Source organism: Toxorhynchites rutilus, chromosome 3 (genome assembly GCF_029784135.1).
Source record: "Toxorhynchites rutilus septentrionalis strain SRP chromosome 3, ASM2978413v1, whole genome shotgun sequence".
NCBI classification, from domain to species: Eukaryota; Metazoa; Arthropoda; class Insecta; order Diptera; family Culicidae; genus Toxorhynchites; species Toxorhynchites rutilus.
Window position 1 is genome coordinate 101,519,867 of NC_073746.1, and position 9,946 is coordinate 101,529,812.

Genomic DNA, 9,946 nt, shown 5'->3' on the forward strand with positions numbered 1-9,946 from the left:
TCCTCGTCAGAACATGTGCGAATTGCAACCGGTGCGCATGCTTACCGAATAATTCATGATTTACCACAACCACGGCCGGTGTCCGTCAAAGTTACGAGAGACGACGCTAAACTAGCAGAATTCATCCAAAATGTCATCTTCTCGTCGATTGCAGCAGCGTTGTTGCCTAGCCGCCAACATCCCCAAATCGCGGTAGGAAAAAAGCATTTATGGTCGGATGTCTCGCCAGCAATAATCTTCTTCAACACAGACACGCTTTGCTTTGTGGACATTTGTATGGTGGAGCTCGACATCGTCTTGGACTGAATCTTGCAACGAGCGTCGGATCAATGGGCACTACCGCAGTGGCAAGAAAGTACGGGTAAGTTTACACATAAATTTCATACTATTACCCCCGGGGAGGGGTTGTCTGATACTAAGACAGACCGAGTGGAGAATCTTCATCCTCATGCGGACCGTCAGTGCAACACTTGCCCGTAAGGGTGGGTTTGCATATAAATACTACATACAGGTACTGACACCTCCAGTACGAGGATAGTTATAGAGTGTTTCGATCCGTGTGGAGACTCTTCAGCACAAAATAGTGATTACCATTTGTGGCGATTGTTTGTGTTTTTAATTGTTTGCTGAAAATGAAGTTAATTGTAAGTTTCGAAAGAATTCCCCGAACGATTGTGGATAAAAATTGTGATCTCTCCTGTAGATAATAGCCAGTGCTGTTCTCTTGGTATGTGTTTACGGTGTGCCACAAGGACCTATCTTGGAACCAATCCCCATTATCCGACAGGAGCAAGAAATTAATCCCGATGGGTCGTACAGATGGAATTATGAGACCGGAAATGGAATCATAGCGGAAGAACAAGGTTTCCTAAAGAACCCTGGATCCGAACAAGAGGCACAGGTATGTGACTTGGGGTATTATTAAATCTTTCTCGGCTGCAGATATATTATCTCTAGAATTGGCTCAAATATTCACTGTCGTTTTAGGCTGAATATATCCACCGTTTTAGTCAAAGAGGGCTTAACCTTGAGCATTTCTGAATTGATGGCAGACTTTTGAAGTATTGTCACATTTTTCTCATTTCTACGAACGGAATATTAAATTCACGTCAAAATTAGCTTCAAAAGCATGTCTGCAGACATGATTTTATTTCGACTTTCGTTTTACATTTGCCTTTTCTTTCTTTTCTTTCTACATCCCCACAAATGCTTCATCGTATTCAGACATTGTCTAACTTTGTAGTAGATATTAAAAACACAAGAATATGACCTGGCTACAGCTACTGCTCAACGCACAAATTTCGCAATCCTTTAGTGTCTCATTAATAAAACGGAGGATGTGCAAGAGAGTGAATTATTAAATTGAGCTTCACGGTGGACAGCATCGTGGTGGCGGTGGTCTAAAATACAACCCGAGAATAAGACAGTGGGTCAGAAAGGCCAACCGGTAAAGGAGCATCACCATCTTCTTCACATCACCGCTGGGGCCGCTGCGTTACAAGATCCTATCGCACCGGATCGATTGCAGAAGAAATGTTTATTTGCTCTTTAGCCTCTGTCTCTCCAATATTACACGTTGCGCCTCGCGACCAGCATTCCTCTAGGGCTTAAGTGTGTCAGAGCACTGTGAATAATTGGTACTCTTCATACGCATAAGTGACGAACGAGCCGTTAATGTCGGACGACGATGCGACGATGTGTCAAAAGGGGGAAACTAGTTTTGCGATTGATGAACCGGGGGTCATGCCCCGTGTGGCATATGATGCGTATTTGCAAAGGTCAAGATTGTCATACATCGTTGGTAATATTGTCCAGGGATGTGAGCAATTTTGTATGGCACTTAGTGCAAAGGGTGCATTCGTTCTCTGATGCTCTTTAAACAATATTCAAGAAGCAGTCAGATTCATTTACTAAGTCAATTGTTTGATTATGATACTTCGAATAGTACTCATTCAATGCACAAGATGAATACTATCGAATTGCTTGAGTGCCACTGCAGTAGAAGATCAAGTCTTAAATTTCGAAAATTTTCGTCAGTAAATTCGAAAATTTAAAACTTGGCTACAGGATAGAACTAAAAATCAAATGTTCCCCTCTTCCTATGAAGAACTTAGCCGCTTTAAGGGGGGACCCTGGTCTAGAAAATAGAAAAAAAATCGAATTTTATTTTTTTTGCATTTTTAGGAAACTTATGCCCTCAGAAATGTTGTCCTAAAGGGATTTTTCGATATTTGATGACGTTGGAAAGTTACAGCCAGAAGTATGAGGTCACCTCAGGAGATACAGTATTTATGTACGAATTTTTAAACGCGTTTTTCTCGGAACCATGTTATTTTCAGCTGGTGGTATCGATATCTAAAGATCTATTCGACCGATTTGACTGAAATTTTTTATAAGCATGTAAAAATAAATTATCTAAAGCGTTACATAGCCGTTTTTTTGATATTTCATTTATTAATTTTTTTTATTAATATCTAAACAGCGATTATTCATGAAAAATAACTAAATTTTTTACAAAAAATGACCGCAATTCTGACATTTTTTCGTATTTTCAAAAACCCCTATGTAACGCTTTAGGTATTGTCCTAAAGTTTCAAAATATTCATTGGAATTCGCTTTGCGAAACCCCGTTGTTTCAGAACCGATACCACCAGCAAGGTACCGATTTTCAGACAGCTTCTACGCATCCAGCTGTCAACAACTTAATAATCATTATTCGTGCACTTAAAAAATAGGAAATGTATCATCAAATATACCTTAAACAATAACAAAAATACCCGAACACTTCAATTTATTCCTAACATCCGAAAAAAAAATCACAAAAAGTCATTATTTTTCGACCTTCCAGACACGGGGTCCCCCCTTAACTTGTTGAAATATGGCTGTTTGCACAATTCAGCTAGAATTTAGAATCTAACCAACTATAAGTAAACAACAACAATTTTTCACGACTGTTCCATGCGAAAGCAGAACAGAAACTGATGCGAGAAAAGTACCGTTCTGAATCATATTTCGGACGCTTAAGGCATGTGATGCAGCAAACAGATCTAAACTTTATGCACAGGTATTATTCGGTTCATATTTTTAATAAATTGGTTGAATATGCTTTTATGCTTTCTACTTTGGTACCTATTTGATTGAAAACATAAAAAAATCATCGAATAAAATGCTTTTCAAATGAAGCGAATAAGAATCAAACTTCGGACACTAAATCAAATTTCGGACAGATTGAATTCATATTTCGGATAATTTATTTTGTAATTTTTTGGACGAAAATTACATTACACTTGATTATATTTTATAGTCAACTGCGAAACACTTACCAAGCAATCACAGTAAACTGTTAACGATGATGAGAACTGATGGAACACGGGAGAAATTTAAATATTTATGAACGGGTAAATTCTACGTGCTCACGCTAAGCAAACGTCAAACACAAACGATAATGAGTAGTGTTTTCAGACTTTTGCCGATTATGTTAAAATTCAAATGTTGTTTTCCTACGAAATGATAGTGAAACCAAGGGATTACTCTAAAGAAGCAATTGTGATATTAATTTTATAGTTATATCATCAGTGCATTAAGTATTTCAAGATATTAGAACAAAGTGTCCGAAATATGATTCAGAACGGTATACCCCGCGTAAGAAAAACCTGGGTGTAATAAGAGTAACGATAAGTTTCTTCGTTTTTTTCAAAAATGAATGCTTTATTCTGCAAAAGTTTGTAACAACTTAATATCCAAAGTAATGATATTGGATCATGAATCGATCCAATTTTTGACTTCATTTAAATTAGAGAAGTGCTGGTCAACCAAATGTTGCATCGAACGAAAAAGGTAGTGCTTGGGCGGAGCAATGTCTGGAAAATACAGCGGGTGGGATAGGATCTCCCATTTCAGCGATTCCAAGTATGTTTTGACCGGTTTCGCCACATGCGGCCGAGCATTGTCATGTTGCAAAATAACTTAATCGTGTCTTTGCTCGTATTGTAACCGTTTTTCCTTAAGTGCACGGCTCAAACACATCAATTGTCGTCGGTAGAAGTCCCCCGTAATGGTCTCATTCGGTTTTAGCTGCACATAATACATCACACTCAGCTGGTCCCACCCAATAGACAGCAAAACCTTCTGGCCGTGAATATTCCGCGCAGCCGTCGATGTTGACGCATGGTCGGGGTATCCATACGTTTTCCGACGTTTAGGATTATCGTAATGGACCCACTTTTCATCACCAGTAACGATTCAATGAAAAAAAAACCTTTCTTTTATGCCGTTGGAGCAGTTGTTCGCACGAGAAAAAATGGGTGGGTTATATCTATGATATAACCGCAAGGTTGACGTGGGACTACCTTAGCTTAGCAATCATTTCAGTGAATAGTAGATATGAGGCAATCAATGCAATCTTGAATAACCGAGCCAAAGCGTTATGTTCGTACTCGTTCTTTTAATCCGTGTTAGAAAAACACTTTTCGGAGTGCAAAAAAAAACATGCGGGTGCAGAAGTACCTCTGGCTTGTATGAATCAACAACTTCAACTTCTACTTTTTATACTATAGAGGATTTAAGCCTGAATGTTCATTCACCTCTAGTACGATTTTCCCAGGTTCCTAAGTTTAGGAGACCGTGTTAAGGAAACATATTCTAGTTTGCACAAGGGCAAACGAGTACAAAAGTACTCGCAGTTTGCATTCATTTGCAAAGCCGATTTTCCCAGACATCTTGGTTTTGAAGTCTGTGTTAGGCAAATTTCAGTCGGAACAAAAATGCCCCGGACTTGTATGAATTTGCAATGCCGATTTCTCCAAGGCTGCTTGGTTTTGATGGCTGTGTTAGGGAAACCATAAATTGGGCCAATCAAAACGAGGCAGTTAGGGCGTTGTGGTAACGCTCAACATTTTACAGTTTTTCAATTGTTTATCTAATGAAAAATAACATTTTATTAATTGCGATAGAAGCGTAGAAATATTCCCTACCAATTGATGCAAAAATCTTTCCGATCTAGTAAGAAATGTTCGAATTATAAGCATTCGGAATCTTTCATTTTTTCCTGCATGTACACCCCCCCCCCCCCCCCATACCGGTTAGACGTAGTCCCATGTCAAAAACGACGTTCGACGTCTCGTGGCTCCAATCCATACGGCACCCAATGTCCTATCTTTCGGATCATTCCCATTGCTTTTAAACGGATGGTTTGCCGAGCTACTCCAAATGTATCTGAAAGTTCTTGTTGCGTTTGTGACGGATCTTGATCGAGCCTTTAATTCTTCATCTTCAAACTTTATTGGGGGACCGCGCAAACCACGTCTGACACTTTCTCTCAGTTGGAGCAGGAGGACCAGATCAAAATTTCGAGAAACCAAATCAGAAAACAGGTCACGTTTTTATGAAATAAAGTTAACGTTAATAACAATTTTTGCTGTGAACGAATTCTCATGATTTGCATACCAATCGAATCGGAAATTGTCTAAGATTTGTTTGATATGCTATACATTACAATTCGCTAATCTCTAAACAGTTTAAACTTCCTTTTTTCCCATACATTTGTTCTGCCGATATGTGTGCTAACCCTACCCGCATTTCGACTGCTTTTAACTGCTTATAACATTTATTAACAGATCAGAAAGATGTTTGCATCAATTGATAGGAAATATTTCTACGCGTCTATCACAATTAATAAAATTTTATTTTCAATAAGATGAACAATTGACAACTATAAAATGTCAAGCGTTAGCTAAACGCCCTTACTTTTAAAGTTTAAAGTTTTGATTGGCCCGATTTACGGTTTCCCCAACACAAACTTCAAAATTGATGCACCTGTGGAAATCCGCTTTGCAAATATACATGCAAGTCGGGTTTTTTTTTGTTCCCACCGAGCTGTGTTTCCCTAACACGGACTTCAAAATTAATGTGCCTGGGGGAATCCGCTTTGTCAAAACATGCAAGTCGGGGGTATTTTTTACCCACTGAACTGTGTTTCCCTAACACGGACTTCAAAATTAATGTGTCTGGGGAAAATCCGCTTTGCAAATATATGCAAGTCGGGGGTATTTTTTGGTGTTGAGTTCTTTTGTACTCGCTTTTCGTTGTGAAAACTGGAATATGTTTCCCTAAAACGTACTTTTAAACTGAGAAGCCTGTGAAAATCGTCATTTCAGTTACTAGAGGTGAATGTACTTCCGCGGTTCGAGAACTACGTAAACATGAGATGTGTAATAATTTCAGAGGAAAATGTAAGATACAATGAATTCTTCCGTTCACATATTTTGGTAGTCCATAGCATCATATAAAACGTTGAAGGACGTTCATCAAATTTATTTGTAACGAAGAACATAATCTATTACAAAAATTTTGATGCATTCTAAAATATTATTCGAAGTGGTAAACAAGTGGATTGCATAATGTAATTGCGTAGTTCTACGTCGAAAATATGCGGTCGTGTCCTAGATACAACCCCTTACAATGTTCATCAATATGATAATTTAAGGGGAAGCTCAAAAGTTATAACGTTTTAAAATTGGTGGACTTAGTGGGTTTCTCAAACAAACTAGAAATCAGTGGTTCATTCATCGATTTGAATTGATTCAATTTAATTTTATGCACCTCTAACACTAAACCTACCACGGCGGAGTCAAATGACCCCTTTTGAAATTTTGAAATTTGAGATTGCTTTGCAAAAAACTTTATCGCATCGTCATTTGCCTTCACTACTTTTCTTAAAAATACATCAGTGTATTTTTCAATATTAACTCCTTACCAAATTGTGCTTCTTCTTCTTAAATGGCACTAACGTTCCTAGAGGAACTTCGCCGTCTCAACGCAGTATTACTTGCGTCACATTCATTAGTATTTAGTTGAGATTTATATGCCAAATAACACGCCTTGAAAGCATTCTGATACACGTGGCCACAGTGCAGAATGGAGAATATTTCTTTGACGAAAAAAAAAGAACGGGAATCGAACTCGAACCCCCCCGACATATTAGGTGTGACCACTCAGCCACGGGAGCACTGTGCCAAATAATATATTTCTCGCGATTCATAGTAATATACGAGGGTCGTTCAAAAAATAAGTTTCAGTGCCTCAGAAATCGTGGAAATATAAAGTTAGGACAAAATACCAGGTGATTTTCGTAATCAACGTTTTATTTTCTATTTTTCTACAAAATCGCCGTAACGTTCGAGGCATTTTTCATAGCGTGGCACGAGTTTTTCTATTCCGAGCGCGAAGTGCGTAGCGTCCAACTATAATATAATCCATTTTTGGAAGAAAATTATTTAGAAACATATTGAAGTGTTGTTACTTATGTTATTTTTTGTTCTTCCCAAATGGCTTCCCAAATTTCACTAATCCAAATGTTTTACAATTTGTTTCTGTAAAAAATTAAAGATTTTATCAACTCTCAAATGAAAGCAATATAACATTCATCAAATCATCATCATCAAATTCATCAAATTTGACCCTCTGTCACACTATAAAATATTTGCACTGAATAACCTAACACTCTGTATTGACTGCAATTTTTTCCTAAATTCCAGGTAGCCCAGGGCGAATACTCGTACACATCCCCCGAAGGGCAACTGATCCGGGTGCAGTACATCGCGGACGAGAACGGCTTCCAGCCCATCGGTGATCATCTTCCCACGCCTCCACCGATCCCACCGGCAATTCAGCGGGCGCTTGAGTTTCTCGCCAGCCAACCACCCAGTATTGACACCCGTCGATTATAGAGAAGAGCATAACTAGCAAGAGTCGGTTCGCCCTATCCAGCTTGGGCCGCACCTTACTGGAGAAACCTTACCTATTCCTAATTGAAATCAAAGCTAATCATAATCAGTTTGTCAGAGCGGACGTTGCTGAGAATAAAATGTAAATTTTCGATTGAAGCCAACAATAAATGAAAAAGCGAGTGTACTGAGAGTACATTTTTTTCTACCGGCCGAAAGAGATAAGTATTAAGATATTAAGTACATGTCCGTCTGATGAATTGTGTCGCGAAATTATGACCTTCTTAAAATGCTAGTTGTTTGACATACTAACCGAAGCTAGCTTCGGTCATCGGATATAATGGATATAGCAGCGACATTTGGCAAATACCCAACGAAGCCTAAGCAAAGGAAGGGTGTTTTCGCGAGGTGATAACGTGAGCTGAGTACAATGTACATTTTGCAATAAAATTTATGTTTGCGAAACAGTTTATTGAAAGGATCGATTCTTTCGAAGCAATTATTTTTTCTACTATTTGGAAGCAAATGAATTTTATTCCTAACTAGCTGACCCGGCAAACTTCGCCCCGCCCAAAATTTGTTTTTTGTTACCTTCAAACATTCACGTTTTCTTACTATGAGCAAGTTCATGGGTCTAACCGCAGAACTGTTCATTGATTGATATTTCAATCAGCCCCGTTTTGTTTACCTTTTACTATAAAATTCCTAGTATTTCTAACAAAATTCATCATTATAATATCAGATTATTTCCAGACACAATTCTCGTTCAAGATTTTTCAACCACTTGCAAATAACATGTTTCTCCGTCACATGGAATAAATGTTTTATACAGAAAATATGATAGAATAAAGACAGCTCTAAATCGAACAATTCCTTTCTCGAGTTCTGCTTTTATCAACACATCCGGCGATCCTTTTTTTGGTATAGATAGGAGAAAATATAGAAGTGCGTTTCAACACATTAAAATTTCCAGTTTCGAACAAAGATCAATTTCGTTAGCGCAAATATCAAATGGACTTACAACGCTCGTCACGATGTAATTGTACCACATATGGGAATTTAATTTTCCGAATTTTCCCTTTTTCCTTCAGAGTTTTCCGAAAATTTTCAATTGTCATGTTTGGTTGGAATATTTTTGGTTGAAATATGTGTAATATTTTATGGGACCCTCTCTCCATTCCAGAGGAGGGAGGGTTGTCATACCATCATAGAAACATTTATCATGCCCACTCGAGAACTAATCAAGCACAATTTGGGATGTGGGGTTATCCCAAATTGTGCTTGATTAGTTCTCGAGTTATGCAGAAGTTTGTGTTTCATTTGTATGGCAGTCCCCCTTAGAAAGGGGGGGGGGTGTGTATTCACCATAGAAACGTTTCGTGCCCCGTAAAACCTTCACATGCCAAATTTGGCTCCATTTGCTTGACTAGTTTTCGAGTTATGCAGAAATTTGTGTTTCATTTGTATGGCAGCCCCCTCTTAGAGAGGGGGGAGGGGTCTCAAACTATCACGAAAACCTTCCCCGGCACCAAAAACCCCTACATACCAATTTTCATGTTGATCGTTTCAGTACTTTCCGAGTCCATAAGAATCAGACAGACAGACAGACAGATAGATAGACAGAAATCCATTTATATATATATATATATATATATATATATATATATATATATATATATATATATATATATATATATATATATATATATATATATATATATATATATATACTAGCTGACCCGGCAAACTTCGTCCCGCCCAAAATTTGTGTATTGTTATCAATACCTTCAAACATTCACGTTTTCTTACTATGGGCAAGTTCATGGGTCCAATCGCAGAGCTGTTCATTGATTGATCTTCTAATCGACACCGTTGAATTTAACTTTTACTATAAAATACCTAGTATTTCTAACAAAACTCATCATTATAATATCAGATTATTTTGAGACACAATTCTCGTTCAAGATTTTTCAACCACTTGCAAATAACATGTTTCTCCGTTACATGGAATAAATGTTTTATACAGAAAATATGATAGAATAAAGACAGCCCTAAATGGTTAAATTCCTTCCACGAGTTCTGCTCTTGTCAACACATCCGGCGATCCTTTTTCTTGTATAGATAGAAGAAGATATAGGAGTGCGTTTCATCACATTATAATCCATTTCCAGTTTCGAACAAAGATCTATTTCGCTAGCTCGAGTAATGCAGAAATTTGTGTT

General features: G+C 37.9%; 1 protein-coding gene across 1 annotated transcript; it reads left to right on the forward strand.

The window, feature by feature from the left end:
- Positions 1-489: 489 nt before the first annotated feature.
- On the forward strand, positions 490-8,209 carry LOC129778792 (endocuticle structural glycoprotein SgAbd-8-like). Its single transcript, XM_055785902.1, has 3 exons — positions 490-644; positions 704-901; positions 7,536-8,209. The coding sequence occupies exons 1-3, from the start codon at positions 633-635 to the stop codon at positions 7,725-7,727; spliced, it is 402 nt and encodes a 133-aa protein (XP_055641877.1). The 5' UTR covers positions 490-632; the 3' UTR covers positions 7,728-8,209.
- Positions 8,210-9,946: the final 1,737 nt, after the last annotated feature.